Consider the following 23476-nt stretch of genomic DNA (forward strand, 5'->3'; position numbering starts at 1 on the left):
GCCAGAATCCCTCTCTTCCAGTAAGTGGATTTGACCTTTCAAACTCATCACAAATACTGCCCCTTCCTCTTGACAATGCAACTCATTCTCATGCCTCTGCTTGCTCTGAGCCCATCTTCATCAGGCCCATTGTCTCAACATCTTTCACTGTTCAGTCTTTCCAGAGTCCCTCCACTTGTGAAATACTATGAACTACTTTGCTAAATCAATTCATCCTACCTAGTCTGTTCAAGAGTGCACACTCTTGGATGGGCTAATGGTGTGTTTGGATGCTCATCATATTTTTGAGAAACTAAAGTCTCCCTCAGCAGCTTAGAGGCCAAGTTCTCCCAGGACTCTGAATTCCTGGCAGTAAATCAGAAATCCATTGATCATAATGCCAAACATCACACTGCTTAGATTGTACACATACATCCATAATCACAAGATGATAGTATAGCCACCATCTAGGAACACTAAAGTATGATATCAAATATGAAATTTAAAATTTCCCAACCTGAAAACAGGATCTTTTCGCATTACTTTCTGTCCACACTTTAGTTCCATGCATCTTAGAATAAACACCAATAGCAAAGCCTGGACATAAGGCTAAGAGACAAGAAAAGAGTTTTATTTAACATCGGTTCAGAAATGTAACTTAAACATTCATGTGAAATTGGTGATGTTTGTCAGGTAACATTGTTGTGAATTCTTATAAGTCAGTGGGCAAACCTAGTTATTCAGTCACAATCTGTCTTAGCTGAACCTGCCTCCTTTGTTCTGCTCACAACCCACATTCAGTCTGTCAGTAAATTCTGCCTGCTTCATCTTCAAAATGATTCATAAGTCAACTACTTCTCCCCCCTACTGTGTTATTCCTTCCTGGGTCATTATTATTTGTCGTCTGGATAATTACAACATGTTCCCACCTGGTCTCTCTCAGCTCCTCTTCACCTACACATCCCTTCTCACCAGTCACCAGAGCTATTCTTCAATACGTAAGTCTGATTGTACCGCATTGCCTAAGACCCTTCAGACTCCTCCATCACTCAAAGTAGTGTTGGTGTCCTTAGAGAGGCCCAGACTGCTCTGTGTGGCCCCTTCTCCCAACTCTACACTTACTCCACTGCCTCTGTGACTATCTCTCCTATGACTCTGCCCCTCGCTTGCTCTGCCTAAACCACACTGGCCTCCCAGATGACCCTGGGACAAACAAAGGTCACTCCTGCCATCTCCTGGAATGTTCTTCTCCAAGCCTTTCCTGGCCACCTATCTAACACAGTACATATAATTTAATTAGCTTATCGCCTATATACTTCACCCACATATAAGGTCTCTGAGAACAGGGATGTCTATGTTTTTATTTACACCTAGAAAAGTACTGACACAGAGTATTTAAAGATAGTAGTTTTTCTCAACCTAAATTTGCCAATGTAATAATTTTTTCCTTTCAGTCTATTCAACTTTTCCCCTTTCATCTGTAATTCAAAAGATTAAATTTATACTGTATCTGTATTTTTTACAATCTTTCTCAAATTTTATGGGGGCAGTAAACAGTAGAAGCAAAAATTAATTTTATGTTGAATTCTTATCTTATTCATTCTAGTCATGCATATAAGAAGTTATTCTAAGGTTTAAGATCATATCCAAATGTAATTGATTTATCTAAGACTATATTTAAAATACTTTCAGATCTGGCATATCCCAGCAAGATTAAATAGTTATAGTAAATGACAGCCATTCAAAAGAATATGTGGTGAGTTAATAAGGTCCTCTTACTATTAGGCACACTAGAAGATCAACAGCACTCAGGTGAAATATGAATTCTTGAAATACTTCAGAGTACTCCTCTGCTCTCTGAAAAGGCAAAAAAAAAAGGGATGGGGGATAAATGAAAGTTCATCATCTTTACAATTTTCACTTAAATAATATGAAATTTCACAGATTGACTATCTTCTCATTTATCTCAATTCCTCTATGTATATTGGTGATAAATTCCCTGCACAGAAACAGGGGAATCTCCTACTCAAGTCTTGCTGTTTCTCAATGAGCAGGTAATCTCCACTCTTCCAATTAAAAAAAACCTCTTGGTTTAAAACCAAAACATTTGCCAAAAGCCCATTGAAAGCAAGGCAGAGAGAGATGTAGGCACTGTGAAAATTTCTGGGAGTTGAGATACCTGTCTTAAGTGTCTCTTGGAAGCCTGTTCACAGGGTTACTTCTCCCCACATGGTGACCATTTCCCATCATAATAAATAGCACTATCATGTTATTCTTTCTTCATCAGTCAATTCATTCAGAGAATAACTCATTCCTCCTAATATGTGATAGATCTAGATTAATGGATTTCCCCTTGCTGGTTTCTACTTGTATTTTAAAAGCAAAATGCTTTAAGCAAAGGGCTAAGTATACAGTCAAGAACTCTAGACATCCCTCAGTTGATGGAGAAGTATTTTTGTTCTGATGCCTTTGCTTCCCTCTGCAGAACATGCTTATTCCCTGCCTCACTCCCTGACACATTAACTCTTAATTATCCTTTAGGAATGTATGGGAACATCGAGTCCCCAGAAGAATTCTGACTTTCCAGAGCACATTGCCTGAACTTTGCATGTTCTCCCTTGGCCCTCTGCCCTTCTCCTTTGTAACCTTTAGGTTTGTTGTGTTCACTTTCTGGAAGTTGATCTTTGTCTCCTCTAAACTCTGTGAAAGGAAGGACTATGGGATCTTATTCATCAGGTGTCCTAATGCTTAGCAGAATAGTGTTTGATACCTGTTTTTGAATACCTAGATGGTATGGTGCATGAATTTATCCTCAGAGTGGATAATGAATACCCATTGACCCAGAGAGCTCTTTTGAATCTGATGTTAGATTTCAATAGCATTTAATGGGGCATATATTTTTGCAAAGTGCATAGGAGAAGCTTTATTTAATAGCTTTATGAGGATCAATTTTCATGCCATAATATTTACCCATTTTAAGTGCACAACTCCAGGATGTTTTTTAAGTTTACAAAGCTGTGGAGAATCATACTTCAAGTTTAGAACATTTTAGTCATCCCAAAGAAATACCTCATGGTCATTTGCTATCACTTCCAATTCAAACTAATTCACTTTCTATCCTTGTAGATCTTGAAGAAGCTCTTCCATAAGGCTACATATTCATTATTAAGGGCACAGATGGTAAGACTTCTTACATTTTCCAGGAAGAAAAGAAATACTTCCAAGGTTGATGATGGAAGTAACACCATGCAGACAATGATCATAGTTAGCTTGAAGTCATTGATAAAAATGATGTAAGGCATGAAGTTCAAGACCTACAAGGGAAGTCCAATGGTATTACATCAGACACACTCCGCCCATATTCACTTGAGAAATAATTTAAGATGTAGATGTTCTTATCACATATGTCATAATTTTTCCATATGCAAACATAATTACATGCTATCACTATGCCTCCTTCCGGAGAGAGAAGGGGAAAAGAAGCTTTCGTTAATGAGAACATACATGAATTTTAGCTTCCCAACAGAAAATTTTTTAATTTTATTTTTGTTAACATGTATTAATTGCACATATTAAGTTCAGTATAAACTTTGTTTTTCTTTTCCTGCCTTTTTTTTTTTTTGGTCCTGGGATTAAACCCAGGACCCAGAGTCTCACTCATGTTAAACATGTGCTCTACAACTGAGCTACACCCACAGCCCCAGTGGTATTTCAGCACATGAATATGGCGCGTACTGCCTAATCAGGGGAATAATCCCTTATGTTTGGAGCCTTTGAACTCCTCTCTTCTAGATATTCATAAAATACATAATATTGTTGAGAACTTTAGTCAACCTACTGAGTTGTTGAATACCACAAGTTATTCTGTTTTGGTCCCTGTTACCCAAACTTCTTTTATTTTTCCTCCATTTCTCATCCTTCCCAACCTCCAGTAATCACTAACTTTCATTCAAAGCAACTATTTTTTTAGCTTCTACATATGAGAGAGAACATATGCCATTTGTTTTTCTGTGTCTGGCTTATTCACTCAACACACTGTCCTCAAGGTTTATCCATTTTGCTGCAAATAAAAAGATTTCATTGCTTTTTATTTTTTGGTATCAAAAATTGAACCCGGGGCATTTTAACACTGAACCCTCCCTCATCCCTTTTTTATTTTGAGACAAAGTCTCACCAGTTTGCTTAGGGCCTTGCTAAATTGCTCAGGCTGGCTTTGAACTTGATATCCTACTGCCTGAACCTCTCCAGCTGCTGGAATTATAGGCATGCACCACCTCATTCACCTATGAAATAGTTTTGACTAGCATTCCCCTGATGGATGATGAATCTCTTTCTTTCTCTCTCTCTCTCTCTCTTTCTTTCTTTCTTTCTTTCTTTCTTTCTTTCTAGCATATTTGTTGTCTATTTGTATGCTTTTGAGAAGTGTATGTTCATTCGCCCATTTTTTTATTTGATTACTTGTTATTTTGTTGTGAAAATTTTGAGTTCCTTATATATTCTGGATATTAATCCTGTGTCTTTTCTATATGACCCTAAAAACATTTAAAAAAACGAAGAAACTTCTGCATCACAAAGGGAACAATCAACAAAGCAAGAAGATGTTTATAGAGTGGGGGAAAATATTTGCCAACTATAGTCTCACAAGAAAATTTCTAATAGATGAAGAGATTGAAGATTAAGGGGAGGGCTGAGGATGTGGCTCAAGTGGTAGCGCGCTCGCCTGGCATGCGTGCGGCCTGGGTTCGATCCTCAGCACCACATAAAAACAAAGATGTTGTGTCCGCCGAAAACTAAAAAATAAATATTAAAAAATTCTTTCTCTCTCTCTCTCTCTCTCTCTCTCTCTCTCTCTCTCTCTCTCTCTCTTAAAAAAAAAGATTAAGAGGATATTTAAAATGACCAAATAGACTTCCTGACCCAGTATTCAATTCAACCCAAGATAACAGGATAAAAAGAGGAATGAGCTTTTTAAAGCTAAGGTAACAACAGTAATATGTAAATCCTGTATAAATTGAAAGTTACATGGGAAGTTATTTTAAAAATCCATCTTACTATTTTGCCTCTCACCAAACTATCACAAAGCTTTGCCATTGTCCTGCCTAATACATTTCGCCCCAGTTCCAAGTAAGTGCTTTTTCTGAGATTGTGCATTTTCATAGCAATAGACTCATTTTCTTTTAGAATACTGGTAAATGGGAGAAGGGGATAAAAGTAACTTTTTATTTTTCTGTTTTGAGGATCAATTTATCAGCCAACAAATATGTATTAAGCATTAAATTAAGCCTCTGCTAGATCTAGTAATGTACTATTTGAATAAAAATTCTAATCTCTAGGTTCACTGAATATTACATAAATGCCAGGAATGAAGAAAGCCTGAATTACTTACTTTAATCCTTACAATTACTCTATAATGTACTAACTGTTATTCTTCTATTTATAAATGAGAAATATAGGGTTCAGAGATGTTAGAGATGGTCAGACACTAAGAGATGTTAGGGTTTAAAACCACACAGCAAATTCAAGATTGAAGTTCAAAACTCTAGGTGTAGATTTTGTAAGTTTTAATTTCTTAGACTTATGTTTAAGTTTTCATTTAGAAACAGGTGAGACTAGGATGAGTTTTTGTTCTAGTGTTGCCAGGAAGCTCCATAACATAAAGTATCTATACACTCAATGGTATATTTTATATTTCAGGTTTTCTATGAAGTTCTTTATGAACTCTGTTGATAGGGTTGTAATTAAATTATTTAGGAACATCACTAACTCGATACCGAGTTACCTTTATCCTCCTTTCGACGGTGCAGTTTTAAAGTACAGGTTTAAGTACCCCTTATCTGAAATTCTTGGGACCAGAAATTTTTGGGTTTGGAGCATTTTGGATTTTGAATTTTAACTTCTATTGTTAAGAGAAGTTGCTTAAGACAAACGTGACTATGTGTGACATTACATCGACAGTTTAGAAATAACTATGTCTCTAGTGTGTATGTATAATAATGTATGTGTACTTACAATATAGAAGCAAAACCACCAGAGGTTACTATTTTTTCTACTCTTACGAAAAATAAATGATATCACATATGTCAGGAAGATAAGAGAAGCTGAATAACCAAGTGATACAACAACCTGAAGAAATACAAAAAATATCATAATCAAAAAATGAAATATTATCTGAAGAAAAAAATCACATTACAAATATATTAAAAATGTGTTGTTGCACATAAACTTTACAAGCATTTTTTTGGTTTATGGTAAAATAAAGATGGAATTACCATTATTATAGAAAATATTAATTTTTAAAAAAAATATTAATTACCTTATAAAATTTGATCTATTTAATATGCTACTTACCATAGCAAATAAACCTTGACTTGAAATATAAATTTCCATCATGTTTGTTATGTAGATGATTAAATACATTAAAAGGAGAATTAAATTGAAGAGGTTAATATCCACCACTGCCTGCCCACACCAGTAAGCAGAGGGGTAGAGGCCTGAAATCCATAGCTGAGAACTAGCTTTCTTCTGATGAGAGAACACAGGATATATATAGGTTCAAATAAAATCCAAATACAAAAAAATATATTGAAAGTATTTTTAAGATATATAATCTAACCTAATATTTAAAAAATAACATGTACTATATATATATATATAAAGTTATTATACTATATGTGTGTATAAATATGTGTGTGTTTACTGTTTGCATACTGTATATATGTGTACATATGTGGGTATGTGTGTTTACTGTTTGCATACTGTGTGTTTATAGTTTACATATTATTCAGGAAACTGAGGTCTACAGTTACATAAAGGCGACTTTTTAAAAAAATGTACTTTGTTTTATTAGGTAGACTTGATTAATATCACTTTTCTATTTGTTATTCAGATATTTTCTCAAAGCATTAAGCTCCTTCCAAAGACATGTCTTGTGACTTGAAAAAAATATATACATATGCATATATATATATATTTCCATAGAGTTACTGGTTCAAGATGATGAAAGCAGACTTATCTAAATCTTATTTTCAGGTTTTGTTTGGTTAATGAGAATAATTAAACACAAATACAATATAAAATTGCATTTACAGAATGCAGAGGGAACACAAGTCTTAAATATGGTCTTCAATTTCAACATCAATTATTTCCTCCTGAGTTAGGAAATAATGTAGTCCAAAGATTTTTTTATAATATTGCCCTCTAAAGGTTTATGTCAAGTGTAAAAAAATCATTGTACTTATGCCAAAAAGTTGAAGTAAAAAGTGTTTTGCATTTTTAAAAGTAAGTTTTCTGACTTGCTAGAAATAATGATTAACAATGTTACCCAAAGTAGAATTAAGTGTTTTTCTCACAGGAAAACATTTTGAACACACAATATTAAAACACAATTACTTAAATCCCTGAACTTCCCTGCTTTCTCTTACTTTGTGATCACTCACACTGCTCATGGCAATGTAAGGAGAAAGACAGCACACAACAAAAATCATGAACGGAGAACTTTCTGGCAACCCAGTCCAGATGTACAGATGGTTCTGGAAGCAAAAACGTAATAGTAAATTTTTTCATGAAACATACATTAATAATCAAAGAATATGCTTTTTGAAATATTGAGAAGTTAAAATATAGTTCTAGTTAACAGTCATCCAAGAAGGGAAAGTGATTTCTTGTTCCTTGACATGGGGCTTCAACTCCAAGAAAAACACAAGTCAGAAATGATTTATGTCTCACTTTTGGGTATACATCTAAAAGAACACAAAGCAGGGTTTTTAAGAGGTACATGCACACTACATTGATAGCACCATTACTTCCAATAGTCAAGGGATGGAACCAACCCAAATGTCTACCAGTGGATATATGGATAAATAAAACATGGTATATATACATATGATAAAACATTATTCAGCTCTAAAAAGGAAGAAAATCTGTAACATGCTACAACATGGATGAACATGGAGGACATTATGCTATGTGAAATAAATCAGTCAAGAAGAGACAAATATTAAGGTATTTAAAGTAGTCAGACTCATAGAAATAGAAACTAGAGTGATGGTTCCTCCCCAGGAGCAGGAGAGGAGATAGGAATAGGAACTGTTTGATGGATAGAGAGTTTTACTTCCACCAGACATAAAAGTTCTAGAACTTTATTTCACAACAATGTGAATGTATTTTATGCTAGTGATTTGTATGCTTTAAATGATTATTATAGTCAGTTTTATATTATGTGTTTTTACCATGATGAAAAACAATAATTTGTGAATTGTGATTCTTCATTAACAGAAAACTCAGGCCTAGGCAACATGTCTTTCTCAGCAAACCACAGATGGGTATGTGAAGTCCTTAGCAACAGGGAGGATACATTCTCTAGCACAGAGCTGAAAAGGAAAGTTGGTGCCAATGAATGTGTCTTTGAAGAGATAAAATTTAAATCACTACCCCCTAATCAGTGTCTGTCTGAGACTGGGCTCTGTGCCCAAGCAGCATACAGGACTATCTCATGGATAAAATTATAGGGGAGCAACACAAGTCTGTCTCAGAATAATTCTCCAATTCTCAAATTTTAAGATTTTGGAATCTGTGTCTATAAATTCCAATTTTTCTCCAGGTGGGGAAAATGCATTACTGTCATCATAGGAATGAAGGAGTATGCAACTGGGGGATGGGGTGTGATTAAGAGAGTAGCCATGGAATTTAAGTCCATTTTGATCCTGAGCAAACAGGCAAAGACATGAGAAAACTGAATAACCAAGAGAGGGTAACTGTCCCACCCACTGGTTCCACTTTCAGAAGAGTTCCCTTCAGATACTTCTGTGCTAAACCATCCTGTATTCCCCCTGATCACATTCAACTCATGGATGTAGACATACATCACTCACCTCTCAAGTCTATTCCATTCCCATTCTCCCCATTACCTACAGAAAATCTGCACTTGAGTGTAACAACCATGCAATGGAGCCAAAATGGAACTCAACACCTTTGTCATAAAGTGGAATTTCCTTTTTAACTGGTCCAGTTTTAATGCTGCTGATTTTTCTTTCAAACTTTTGGTGTGAAACATTTGGAATCAGTTTCAAGAGATCCCTTTGGTATCAACCAGAAAACTATAAGATCTTAAATGCTTATTATTTTCTAATAATCATGCATTGGTTATATGGGGGATCATTATCCAAGAAGAATGATGAAATGGGAAGCCACTGTCACTTCTGGGCTTCAGGGAAAAAGGAAGGAGGTGATATTACTGGAGCCCAATGTGGAAGGCCCTCTGCTTTTCTATCTCCAACCATTGTTTTCTCTATTGTCTGAAGACAGGCTGTAGCCAAAATCCCAGAAGCTCAACTCATCTGTATTAGACATCTTTGCAACACAGAGGAACTATGGTTACATGAAGGAAGGCATCAGAAAGCATTACATCCCAGGACTGGCAAATTCTCCTTCATGTTAGTCAATCTACTCATTTAGTCAAGGGAGTTTCCATTAGTAAATTATATTAAATTTATAAAATGAAAGCAGCATGACAAAAGCTCCTGATTTCTAATTCAGTATTTTCTGTCTCTGTCTCCTCTTTAATTTACTTCCTGGAATGTCTCTACAACTTCCACAGCATCCCCCAGGAGAATATGAAAAAATATTCAAAAGTATTCACCAATGATTTCTCTGATGATAACTTAGCAATAAAAAATATTTTATTTGATAAAACATGTTTAAAATGTTAGGACACAATAGTAATTTTTAGGTTGAATAATTAAATATAAATATTTAAACCTTAAAGAAGAAAAACATAGGTTACTTATCAAATTCTTAATTTCAGGATCACTAAATTCAATATTTACCCATGAAAATGGACTTCTCTCAATCCGAATATGCTGTGAATGATTAAACATCTGAAGTAGCCCATTGCTGATAATATTCATGAGGATAGGAAAGCAGTGCAACCTCTTGGTATTACACACAACTGAAAATCTATAATCCTTAAAATAAACAAAAACAACATCAATAAAGTTAATTCTAAGTCCTTGAAGAACAAAGGCACAGTTTTTATATGTAAGAAGCTGGAGTGTCACATTCCAGCTATGTGTCCATCTTCGAGTTAACAAACTTTCATGAGCATAAGTTTTCTCATCTGTGAGAGAGGATACTAAATGGGTCATTACATGATTTAATGAGATTATATATAAAAGGCCCTAGCACAGTGGATAGTTCAGAGTGAGAATCCACTTCATACAAATTTTTATTGGTTATGCTAAATAGTTATGATTTTGTTTCCATTGTCTTGATGAGGAGATCTCAGTGGAGTTTAAAAGTTGCCTGGACAAGGAATCACTGGCAGTTTATGAGCAAGAAAAGGAATTTTATCATAGCAGGTGATAAACATGGAGTTTATTAATTATTTATGTTTACACTGTCAGCAAAGCATTTCCACCCTCTCTAAGACTAGGTTAATGTACTTCATGTTGATGAAAATGTTCATGCATTCATCAAGAGGTTCAATGTTGTTTAAACATTAACAATAGTTCGTGTAGTAAGTATTTAGGACAAAGGAGCGGCCAAAGCAGTTTCCCAAAGTTGGAAGAGAGTGACTATATTTTTCATAATTCATAATTCATAATTTAGCTTAGGTAGTCTAGAGTTCAATGATACAGTTTCAAAAGTTTTTGTTTTTTATTTACCTTGTGGCAATAAATAAAGAGAAAACTGCACTGTTAGTAAAGTGAGACTCAGAAGTTTTACTTATGATTAGGTTGGATTTTCATCTGGTTTCTTGATTTCTATGGCTCATTCACTTTTACCTAAATTGAAATACACTAACATAGCATATGAGGAATACTTTTCTCTCCAAGAATCTGTGTGGATATTATAATATTTTTAGTACAGTACAGTATATTGTTAGTATAGTATGTTTTACCAACATATCATACAGATAGTTAGCTATTAAATGGATTCCCTAAATTCATAATTATAGATAATTTTAAGATGTAATATTTCATTGAGTTTTAACAATATGACTAATTTAGTTTCTTTCAAATGTAAAAATTACTTCAAGAGGAGAAAAATGTTTCAAAAACACCCATTTAAACATCACAGTTTATTCAATATGGACTAAAAATGTTTTTCTGAGTCAAGCTACTATATACTAGCTGGGTTGATTTTCTGAAGTTTTCAAGAGTTAAAATATAGCACTTCATGTGCATTTGTGTGCAGTCATAAAAGCAAAACTCAAGAGACAAACGTACCCTTTGTTTACCAGAAACTATGATAGCGCCATTGTATGAGAGGCCTTCAGTGCCATTTCTGTTTTCAAAGTCATCTACTTCCAAAAGTATATTTTGATGCTTTAAAGACTGTATAAAATCTTCAATATTTGATTCTAGTACGAAATCAATAACAAAAGGCCATATAAAGATGAGTAAATAGATTACAAACGTTTTCCTAGTGAACCCCATACATAAAGTTGATACTTTATAGCACGCTGTCTATAGATATCGCAATAATACTGTGCCCTGAAAAAGAAATCATTCACTCTACCATCTTCTATTAACAAATATTATGCTATGATGAATTAGCTTTTTAATTCCCTTTAATGCAAATTGATGTGTGATCATCAAAATAAAGTAGTTCTATTTCATGACTTTTATTTTAAAAAATACATTTGAACTGGTGATTTGTGGAGATACAATTATTATAGGAGTACGTTAGATTGTCCAGCCTGATGATAATACTCTCCTCTCACCTTTATTCTTTGAAGTAATAGAAAATAAACATATAAATGTACATGTATAATACATAAATATTCTTATTTTATTTAATATATTTGCATATATATTGCACTCCTGTATATGGCATGGATATGTACTTTTTTCTAATTAAATGGAAAATAAGAAGAGGGCCGCTATTGGACCAAAAATTTTAATGTGCTCCTAAAGAATGCAGCAAATGGTATTCTTTGAAAGAGAAAAAAGAGCTGAGGAAACACACAGCCTGGAGCACAAAGAAGCCAATAGCTGCCAAGGTAAAATCAGCTTCCAGGATATCAAAGCTCAGAGGAAATGAGTAGAAGGGGACAGTGTGGGCATGGAAGCCACAGTCAGGGTCCTTAACCAGTTTGCCACACCTGGAGCAAGGTGACCAGTCAGGCCCCTCCTCATGACTCACAGAGCAGGCAATATTGCATCTGTCTCAGGGAAGAGTGCTATTTTTACCTTCTAAGAGACAGTATTTCTTAGAGTCAGGCAAGACTTGAAGTAATTCCAACCCACAATCAGGGAAAGATGGAGTGGAAAAAAAGGAAAAGAAGCTTGTTTGCCATATTTTAGCTTGAAATCGGAGTCCATACTGGGATGCATGGAGGAGGCTCTGGGAATGGACAAATAGGGTCAAACTTCAGGAAAATTCAAAATTCCCCACATAGGAAGGACATATCCATGGAAAACAAGCTTTCCTTGTATCCTGGGACAGCCACACATGCCTCTCCATCTTCACAGCAGGATCCAACCAAACGGGGACCACAGGAAAACATGAACATGCTACCAATAATCACCAGATTTTAAGGAAAGAGGAACACAATGGCACAGAAGTCCCAAACTTAAGGCTCTAAATACCTAACAACTGAGTACAGATAAGAAAAAAATAAATATCTTTAGCAAGACTGGAGAGGAAAAACATCATGAGACAACACTATGCTCATGGGTGAAAAAAAAACTGTAGATCTTAGAAATTAATGTACAATTAGAAAAATTCTATTCTAAGGCAACAAGGAAACTTACTTTTCAAAACCCAAGTGGAAAACAAGAATGAGAAACAGGATTGAAAAAACCTTGTTTTTTTTTAAAGAGGAAATATCTATAACCCTGGACTGGGCAAGGAACTCATCAAGAGAGAACTCTGACCCTGTGTTTATTTTTAACATCTTAAGTAGAAACATATAAACTTCCCCTTCAAGTTAATTAAGCACTTAGAAAATAAGCAATTACCCAGTCTTTGCCATTATAAAATAAGTGGTCTTCCTGAATCCTATTTAAATTAGTAGTAGAGTGTGGGGTAAAGACAGCCATCTTTGCATGTCAATCAGCATGTATCATACGTATGGTATAGGTTAGGTGTTGTAACAGGTCTGAAAATGAAGTGGTTCCACCAAGATAAAAGTTTATTTCTCTTTAATTCATAGCTTCAGGTTATCATGTAAATAAGTTACTCTATCAGATTAAATAGTGACCCAGGTGCATTCACACTTGTCCCCATCATTCTGTGATCTCTAAAATCAGAGCAAATATTCACTGTTCTTCATAAACTATTTCCTATAAGTGCATATTTCTTCTCCTAGGATTTGTTTCCTCTAACACATGTGTTATTTGACAACAGAAATAACTTCTTTCTGGATGTAAATTTTGTTTTCCTGTTCACCTGTGTTATTGATGATCAAGAGGCTGGTACGAGGTTCCTGAGGAAGTTGTCCAGAAGAGAGGAAATATAATTCCGTTTTAAACTCCCAGTCTGCATTTTGATCTATCATAGAATAAGCTATCTTTTCCATAATCAAAGGAAAGAGTGCAATTCCAAAAACCAATAGCCTAAACAATAAAGAAAATCACCATATGAATATACAGTAATTTTATTTCCTCAGTAAAACATTCCACAACCACTTGTTGTGTGCCATATCTACAAGGACAATTCCTCCAGGTACAAACATTCTGAGCTATGTCTCATCATGATACCCAGGACTAAAAAATAAATGCTACATGAACATAGATCATCCAACTATGAAAACTAAATGCACTTGTATGTATGATCCTAATCAAGAGCTAATATACAGGTATTCCCATGGTCAGTAAAATCCAATTCGACATTTACCTTTTCTCCAGCATAAATGCAGGGCACTGTGTTCTAGTTTTAAATTCTCCTCTGGTTTGAGCCTTTTTTGAAACTCCTTGTTTAACAAAATCACAACACTCTGATACTCACAGGGTCAAAAGTGTTTTTCTTCCACGTTTCAGCTTTAAAAAACGGAGCCGTGCTATCGCACAGACTTGCATTCTCCAGAGGCCCATGTCGCTCACAGACTTGTGTACTTCAGGGAGAGAAGAGCAAGCTGGATCCATTTCACTTGGGCTTTCTGAGTCTCTTATCTTGTCTGTCTGTTCAAAATCTATAGGCGCATGTGGGTGCACGCGCACACACACACACACACACACACCATCATCATCATCATTATTATTATTAATGCCATCCTAGGGCATCATAGTAATTTTCTTCTTAAAAATTTTTAATATTATTTTACATTTGGTTTTATTGTTATAGCCTTATTCAAAAGAATTATTCAATACAATATTTATACAAGTTTAAACATAAACTTATTATATATTAAGTTTATGTATCCCCACTCTTCAATATTTTCTTTCTGCAGGTATAATTACCAATGGTTATGCATATTAAAACTTTTAAATAAAAATATTTTGGAACGTTTGTGGGTACAATGCAAACAATATGAGAAACATACAATAATTATCCAAATTCTATAACCTCGGTAGGAAAACATAGTAACAACATACCAAAAGAAGAATTCAGGAAAGGGATGATTTTGCTATGTATAGTTTTTTGAAAATTCAATCCAAAGGTAACAATATTTGAGAACTTTAAAAAAAAAGCCTTTTGATAGTAAGAGCAATCACTAAAGCCTCAATATTTACTAGAAAATTATCAATAATCTAGGATTTCAGGGGGAAATGCATCGGCTCTGAAACAACCAAACCTTTATATAAACCCCCATACCCATGATTTACAAGTGGCATGAAATGGAGAAGGTCATTTAACTGCTCTTAATTCTATTTTCTCATCTGTAAGATGGTGTCAATGACACTTGGTGTGAAGTAATATTATATGTATATATGAATGTATATTTACACTTTTATTGAGCTATCTGGCATAGGAGGAGCACCCAGAATGAAAGCTCTTATTGTCAATTAAATATTCAGGAGTTGAAACTGAGAATTCTCCCTATTTAGAATTTACTGAAATTAAATTTGAATTAACAAACTGAGAACATTTTTTTTTATCAGAAATATCTTTTTTGACCTCACTCCTCTAATTAAGATCTTTCACAACCTCAAAGCATTGAAGCAGTAGTGAGCACATAGGGATGGGGGAAAACTACCCAAACAGGAAGTTGATGGTTTCTAAAAGGGATTTGGTAAAAGCCAAGAAGGGCTCTGTATTGAGTCCTACTGATGATGTGGGTCAGCAAGCATCCCATCTCAACAGCAGAGCCAAATTTGGAAAAACTCATATTCCTTAGTATGAATTATGCAAAAGATAGTATAAACATTAAATTGACATATGATCATTTGGAAATTGATTTCTGTGAAATATGCAAATGATCTGACCTTGTCTCATCGTTGGTTTTCGTTCCAGGTTCATGAAGACCTCATTCAGAGTTGACATGGAGATGTCATAACTCATTATACCCTGGCCAGAACACTTATCAATATCACTGAAAAGGTCTAAAGCAACAGACAGAAAATATACATTCTTGAAAACATCAGTAGCTAAACCTAGTAAATTAGCTCTTATCTGAAATATGATTAATACTGTTCATAAAATGTATGCCTTTAGGCTATTTCATCATCAAAAGCAAAATTCCATTGAAAGGCTTGTAATCTCTGAGTCTGCAGACTTGTGCTTCAAACAGCCTCTCTGTATCTTCAACCCATAGTTTACAAATATCCTGAAGACTGCTTGAAAACAATATGAGCAATTAGGAAGACCATTATTTCCTCACCTCACACTATAAATTCACATATACCTCTTTCTAAATCCTGGGTCTTCCTTCCGTATGAGTGAAAGACTTGCAGCTGTTCCTTCAAAAGATATCACTGTTTCACCTAACTCCCAAATTTCTTCCAGTCTCAGCATATCAAAGACTTCCCAAAGTGATCTTTTCTTTTTCTCTCCTCCATCCTTAATTTATTCAATATATTCTGGGTCATCCAAACAACAACCCAAAATTATATAGAATCCATTGAACAAATGCACACAATAGCAACAAAACAACATTACTTCTTCCACAGATTTCTCTGCCTTTATTTGTCACTCCTAGCTATACTTAACACCCTCAAATCCCAATGCTATTCATATACTTCTACAGAAAATTTTCTTTTTTTCCGGTCACAAAAATCTTTGCATTTTCAAACTTAGTGAACAAGTCTATTTTTCTTGTTTCCTTTTAACTCAATCATTCCCTTTTCTTTAACCCTGTGGCATTCAAAACAGTTCACCAGTCCCACATCTGGAAACATTTTCCCTCTAGATTATGAACACATTATACTATTTTTCCTCCAGCTTCTTTCAGAACTCTCAATTGACATCCCTCCTAGCTTCTCAAACTCTGCTCTCTTCCAAGGTTTCAGTCCTAAACTGCTTTTTCTTTACATACACGCATATCTGGTCCCCAATTCATTATATGCTGAAGACTCCCAAATTTTCAAGTCTCACTTTGTTTTTTATTTCTAATGTCCTTGTGGCAACTATATACTTGACCACTGGGAAGTCAAAAGATATCTGCGGGTGTCCATTCCTAAAATAGAACATTGATTTCCCTGCCCCATTGGTCAAACTGTTCCAACCATGACTTTCAATAAATGCCACCATTTCCTACCCAGTGATTTAAGCCAAAATTCTAGAAGTCCCGCTTAGTTTTTCACACTTTTCTTCACATTCATGTGTGTAAGACACATCAGTCAGGCTTTCCAGCTTTACCAACAAATACCTTTCAAAGACATTCCCATCCTTATCATCTAGCCTATACAATATCATCTTTTATTTCTACCTCCGAAGTGGCCCTGAGCCCAGTTTCCTAGTGTGTACTCTTGTTCCTCTACATCCAGAGATCTTCTTTATCCAGAGAATGAAAATAAAAGTCATATCACATCAACCCCTCATTAATCAATCAACGTCAACACAAAAGCCTCTCTGGCTCATGGAGATGGAGAGCCACTGTCCATCTAACCTCACCACCTTACCCACCCCTACTCACCACTTTCCTCCCTCATCACTGCCCTCTAGACATACGCTTACCCTTTACTTGAAGAACAACTGACCATTTCCTTCTTGTGGCCTTTCTGTGACTACTCTACATAAACTCCAAATATACAACAGCCACCACTCTAACTCATGTAGCTTTATTATTTTATCATACAACTATTATACTATTTATTTTCCCACTTTCACCCACCCAGTTGAATGTAAGCTCCATGAGGGTAGGGATTCATTTAATCTGTATTTTTAGTGCCTGAAGTAGTTTCTTTCAGATAATGAATTTACAATAAGCATTTGTTTACTATGTATCTCTTTCCTAGGGGTACTTGGATGAAACTGTGAATTTCATAGAGAAGGTTCCCTCATTCTACCTTCTGAATGGGAGGATTATGGGCCACCATCCTTACTGAAAGGAAATAGATGGACAAGGCTCTACCAAGCACTGTGATTTCCTATGGCCTACCTGTGGCTTTCAGGGGTCCTGGAGTCACATATCCTATAATGGACATAGGCATGGCATTAGAGTACCAGAGGCCTGGCATGTGTTTAACAAGGTTGCTGTGTGCTGGGGCATCAAAAACAGAAACTCTAGCTACATGGCATATTCTAGTAGTGGTACCAGGAAATGCCTCCCTATACTTTTTCTCTGCCCCAAAATGAAGTTAGGCCAGGTACATCTTAGGGGGGCTTAGTACAAGAACACTACAACATAGTTTAGAATATCATCTTCCATGCTACTTCGAGGTTAGAGAGACCTGCCATATTTGGAAGTGGAGCTAAAATCTGAATTCCTAAGCATTTGCCTAATGAACTAAATCATTGAAAATGGCTTATTTAAATGAGACCTATGGTTAAATATTTGATAAATTAAATATTTAAACCAAAAGGAAGATGCCTATTAAATCACAAGAGACTAAAATATATTCCTTCATTTATAAAATGGAGAAGATTATATCACCCACCTCCAAGAATCTCTGTCAGTACTTAATGAGTTGATACATATGAACTTGTTAGGACAGTGCCTAACACATAGTACCCATTGTAAGATGTTAGGATTATTTGTCAGTCAGAACCTACCTTGGTATTTCCACCCAGCAGGTGGTAACCCATGGTGAACATTTCCTTTTTTTCTCTTTGCTACTGGGGATTGAACCCAGGGGCACTCTACCACTGAGTCTCATTACAGACTTTCTAATTTTATTTTGAGACAAGATCTCACTAAATTATCATAGGCTGGCCTTGAACTAGCCATCCTCCTGTCTCAGGTTCCTGTGTCTGCCTGGGATTACAGGCATGTGCCACCATGTCTGGCTTGTTGAACACTTCTGTAAAATAAATAAGCTATGCTTTTTTTTCCTTGCAAAATAAATACATGTTAAAATCATCCAAAGGAGCTTATTAAAATTAAAACACAAAAAGAAACCTGTAGCAGAGACCTTGATACCTCACCTTCACCTGTTCTGCACTCTCCTAGTCTCAGTGAATCAGCTTATTAAACACACTTACCTGTCTTGAGATTCTTTTCTAGCCTTAGAATTATGCTAAGGTCATGTTCAAAGCAAGCCAGAGGACCAGACAGTTAATGTACCTGGATTTAACCCTTACCCAATGATAGATAGAGAGCAGTACGTAATTACCCTAACTTCCTTACCCCTATGGTGACATGACTTAAATATTTTCTCCCTACCCCTTCCTCTATGATATTGCACTTGAATTGCGTAGAATAGCTAAATTGCTTGATTCTGCAAAATTCCCTGGCTTCCTTCCTTCCCTCTCTCATGTCTCCACTTTTTGCTGGTCCTTTCAGGGAAAGACTACCAAAAAATTTATTAAACTCAAATTTTTATCTCAAATTATTATTCTCAAATTATCCAGCCCAAGCAAAATTCAAGTCCATAAATAATGAAAATTGTTATAATAATGTGAACATTTGATCCCCAAGTTCATTCCATTGTAATGATATTTAAGTTACCTGGAAATTTACTTGTGCTTTCCAAAGGCAAAGTATATACAAGTTTTTCTTTGTTTTCTAGTTTTAATTTAGCATCAGGGATATGATGATTAATGAAAGATGTGATTTGTCCTGGATCACTTATCTCATTCTTATACAAACTAACATTCAAAAGAAAAGAAAAAGCATTAGTATTTTCTATACTTTTAACACAGATGAGGTTTTTTAAATTCAATATTTAGAGCACTACTTTACTTGGCTTTATGAAATAAACAAAATGAGGAAAAAACAATAATCCATCAGTTTGAAAATATATAATCTATATATAAAAGGTATATAACCTCAGAATAATTACAAACAAACACATACATAACTTATTGTTATTAAAACTATATACCAAGTATAAAGATAAACAGAGGGAGATAAAAACATTAGACAGAAGTGTATCCTTTGGGGAACTTTATGAAGTTTATGAAGACAAACAACAATAAGTGTTGACGAGGATGTGGGGAAAAAGCAAACTCATATATTGCTGGTGGGACTGTAAATTGGTACAACCAATCTGGAAAGTAGTATGAAGATTTCTTAAGAAACTTAGAATGGAACCACCATGTGATGCAGATATCCCACCCTCCACCTATATCCAAAGGACATAAAAACAGCAAACTAGAGGGACACAGCCACATCAATGTTTATAGCACCACAATTCACAATAGCTAAATTGTGGAACCAACCTAGATGCCCTTCAGTAGATGGATGGATTAAAAAAATGTGGCATATAACACAATGGAATATTACTCAGCAATAAAAGAGAATAAAATCATGGCATTTGCAGGTCAATGGATGGAGTAAGAAAAGATAATGCTAAGTGATGTTAGCCCATCCCCAAAAAGCAAATGTCGAATGTTTTCTCTGATATAAGGTGACTGACTTATAGTGAGGTAGAGAAGGGGAGCATGGGAAGAATAGAAAAATTCTAGATAGGGCAGAGGGATGGGAGGGGAAAGGAGGGGACAGGGGTTTAGCAATGATGATGGAATGTGATGAACATCATTATCAAAATTATATATATGAAGACATGAATTGGTGTGAATGTACTTTGTATACAACCAGAGATATGAAAAATTGTGCTCTATATGTGTAATAAGAATTGTAATGCATCCCACTGTCATGTATTTAAAAAATAAATGCAATTAAGAAAAAGAAATTATTGGCTCATAGAGAAACTTGGCCCACATCTATGTTTTGTTTCGCCATAGATTTGGGCTTTTACAATTCTTTTAACCTAGACATACAGTTAAAAGTTAGACACTGGTTAGACACTGGTCTCACCACTCTTTCACACCATATTTACTCCCTGTTGAAAATGGCTTTCAAAAATATTTGCCATTGAACCCTATGAAGGGGTGAAAATGTATGACCGGAATGTATAAATCCGCTTAGAAAAATGGAGAGTGGGAGGAAGTAGAGATTTAGGCTGCACAGAACAGCTACCTATGGTACATGAAGCAGTCCTGATGAGACAAGGCAGCTTTGGCTTTTAATGTTGACATTGTGCCCAGAACTAATGTTAGAAAAGACACAAGGGGGCCAGAAAGTAGGAACATCATTAGAAAACACTTAACAATCTGGTATAACTGTAATGAAGCATGAGAGCAGTTCACACTTGTAGCTGTCCAACTTTGTTATAAACCAGTACTGAAAACATATACATATTCAGGCTTTTCCCAAAGTCTTTACCTTAAGTGATATCCAAGACCCCATTTTCTCTTTAAAAAGACAGAAGATCCTGCACACTTCAGTTCCCCATTGGACATGATCACTTTTCTATCTGAGTAAAAAATGCAAGTGAGAAAGGATATGAGGAGTCATTTCTTTTCTCTCTAGAAAATATAGATGAGAAATTAAAGCTCAGAATTCCAAAGGAGAAGTGTTGTATGGGACTTAAAGAATGAGTTAGGCATCATTATCCTAAGTACATGTATGAAGACAGGAGTGGTGTGAATTTTGTATACAATCAGTGACTTGAAAAACTGTGCTCTATATATGTAATATGAAATGATTTACATTCTGCCATCATGTATGACAAATTAAAATATATAAAAATTTTAAAAACAAATAAATAATTTAATAAAAAATAAATAAAGTAAGAGACAAATTATAAAATAAGGATATGCACTATGTATTTTAATATTGAAACACACATTCACATGAATGCATTTTGAACTCATCGACATCAATCTATTTCAGCACCTGCCAATATTTTCTGGGGGTAAAATGCTACAAATTATATGGGTATATCCTTTACTTTGGATTCTAAAGGACAAGTGGCTATTTTTTAACCAAATATATATGAAAGAAGATTTGGATGTTTCAATGAACTGTTAGGTAATTTGAAACAAAAATAAAAACCTTCAGATTTTGCAAAGTGGACACATGGCCGTAATGAGAAAAGGGTTTTTACCCTGAGAACAAACATTTCTTTTAAATTTCCCCAATTTTTCATTGTTGATACTGCAATAAAACCAACAATTACCAGCTAGAATGTCAGCTTCCTCCATGGACTGGGTACTGAAGAGGATCACACGATTCGCTCTACGTTCCTTCAGGAAAGTCCACACTTGGTGCCTTGAAAAGGGATCTAATCCAGCAGTTGGTTCATCTAAAAGCAAAACCTACACAGAACAAAGAGATACAAAAACATCTCTCTATTCCACATTAACTATTTCCACATGATAGCATGGAAAATTATAAATACCAATAAATAGTCAATCATTTGTCACCAATGTATTTATTCATTATACTTAGCAGATTCTTTTTTGATAAAGTACAAGGAGCGCTCTACCACATTTAGTGATAAAAGAGCTGACTCTTTATGACATTCTATCTGCTTTCTCCACTGTACATAATCTTACTCACTTGAGGATCTCCTAAAATGGCAATCCCAAAGGTCAGCATTCTTTTCTGTCCGTCACTTAAATGTATAGCAAGATTATCCTGAATATTTTGCATGTCCAATTCCAATAAAATTTGTTGTACCTATACAAGAAAATACATAAAACTTAGAATATAAAATAATTCATACTGTGAAATAATATCTCCCCATCAAAGTGGTAGATACTTTTTAGAGGACCTCTTTGCCTAAATTTTATTCACAATAGGACTGAGAAATCACTGATAAGAATTCTGTGGTCATGATTTAACTTGGTCAATGATCAGCAGCTTAATTAATCTAAGCATGCCTGTCTACCTCTTGTTCCACTTCCTGTGGCCGAATCCCTTTTATCTTAGCAAACAGGCTGAGGTTTTCCTTCACAGTGAGCATGTCGATTTGAACATTATTTTGAGGACAAACACCAGTTATCTGTCTGATTTCCTCCAAGTCTTGCATTTCAGAGAGGTTTTTATTATAGATGGTAACTGATCCTAAGAACAGAAGTTAAAAATAATTTGATGTTGGCAAGATAATATATTTTATTAATTTGTAGAGATATTATTCAATTAAAATATTGCCATATATTGCAAATATCTAAAATAATGACTTATTAATAATTACTAATCATGTATAAGATAAAATATATGCTTATAGTAGTGCATATTTCCCATGAAATGTCACAAAATGAAATAGAAAAGATATTCATGAAATTTGGAGAAATAAGAAATATATTCAAAATCATGTAGTTTGGGGAAGCAACTTTTGTTTATTTGCTTGTTTGTTTCAGTACTGGGGATTAAAACCAGGGTGTTCTACCACTGAGCTATATCCCTGGCCCTTTTTAATTTTCTTTTGACTTAGGGGATCACTAAGTTTCTCAGCCTGGCCTGGAACTTGGATCCTCCTGCCTCACCCTCCAGAGTCACTGGGATTACAGGTGTGCGCCACCATGCCTAGCAGGGAAACAACTGTAGATTAACATTATTGCTCTCAAGCTTTTAAATTTTAAATGAGAGAATCAAACATAAGACCTTGTTCTCTTATCAGACATGGTGTTTTGAGAGATATCTCTGTGCTCACCTTCTGTTGGAACAGACAATCCATTAAGGATGTTTAGGAGTGAAGATTTGCCAGCTCCACTGTGACCCAAAATTGCTGTGATCTGACCTTCATATATGTCAAAGAGCACGCCTGTTTTAGCATAAGGTAGTAACATAACAAATAAGAGAGTATTAGGGTAGATCGTAAATATAGAACAAGACAATCAAGTTTAATGGTATGTTACTCAAGCATTCCAATACCTTAAAGCACACAATATTCAATATTTTCCTAATTGTTAAAATCTTACACTGGAGAAATTGATAACTTAAATAATATGTTACTGATACAATAACAACAGTGAAATACATATCATGATTAAAATGATCCTACTGGTACAGTATACCAATGACTAGGATAACAGTGGCTAATGGAAAGGGTGTCCAAATGGACCATTATAAGCATAAAGGTTAATAAAGTGATCTCTCAAATTCATCAGAAAGTTGGATTATTTAATAAATAATGTCAAGACAACTATACAAGTACTGTACAAA

The 23476-nt window shown here is 35.0% G+C and overlaps 1 protein-coding gene across 1 annotated transcript in view; it reads right to left on the reverse strand.

Moving 5' to 3' along the window:
- Nucleotides 1-23476, reverse strand: part of LOC308636448 (ATP-binding cassette sub-family A member 6-like) — a 57184-nt gene that overhangs the window by 9753 nt on the left and 23955 nt on the right. The window contains exons 11-27 of the mRNA XM_081271926.1: nucleotides 22965-23075; nucleotides 22200-22375; nucleotides 21869-21988; nucleotides 21486-21624; nucleotides 20690-20780; nucleotides 18971-19110; nucleotides 15348-15464; nucleotides 13930-14113; nucleotides 13372-13538; nucleotides 11205-11338; nucleotides 9804-9941; nucleotides 7401-7508; nucleotides 6328-6501; nucleotides 5989-6102; nucleotides 3174-3293; nucleotides 1759-1836; nucleotides 497-588 (exon numbers count right to left, since the gene is read on the reverse strand). Coding sequence (XP_081128052.1) covers nucleotides 497-588; nucleotides 1759-1836; nucleotides 3174-3293; nucleotides 5989-6102; nucleotides 6328-6501; nucleotides 7401-7508; nucleotides 9804-9941; nucleotides 11205-11338; nucleotides 13372-13538; nucleotides 13930-14113; nucleotides 15348-15464; nucleotides 18971-19110; nucleotides 20690-20780; nucleotides 21486-21624; nucleotides 21869-21988; nucleotides 22200-22375; nucleotides 22965-23075 — 2203 coding nt within the window. The remainder of the gene's footprint in view (nucleotides 1-496; nucleotides 589-1758; nucleotides 1837-3173; nucleotides 3294-5988; nucleotides 6103-6327; nucleotides 6502-7400; nucleotides 7509-9803; nucleotides 9942-11204; nucleotides 11339-13371; nucleotides 13539-13929; nucleotides 14114-15347; nucleotides 15465-18970; nucleotides 19111-20689; nucleotides 20781-21485; nucleotides 21625-21868; nucleotides 21989-22199; nucleotides 22376-22964; nucleotides 23076-23476) is intronic.

Source organism: Spermophilus citellus (assembly GCF_964194105.1).
Source record: "Spermophilus citellus genome assembly, chromosome: 17".
NCBI classification, from domain to species: domain Eukaryota; kingdom Metazoa; phylum Chordata; class Mammalia; order Rodentia; family Sciuridae; genus Spermophilus; species Spermophilus citellus.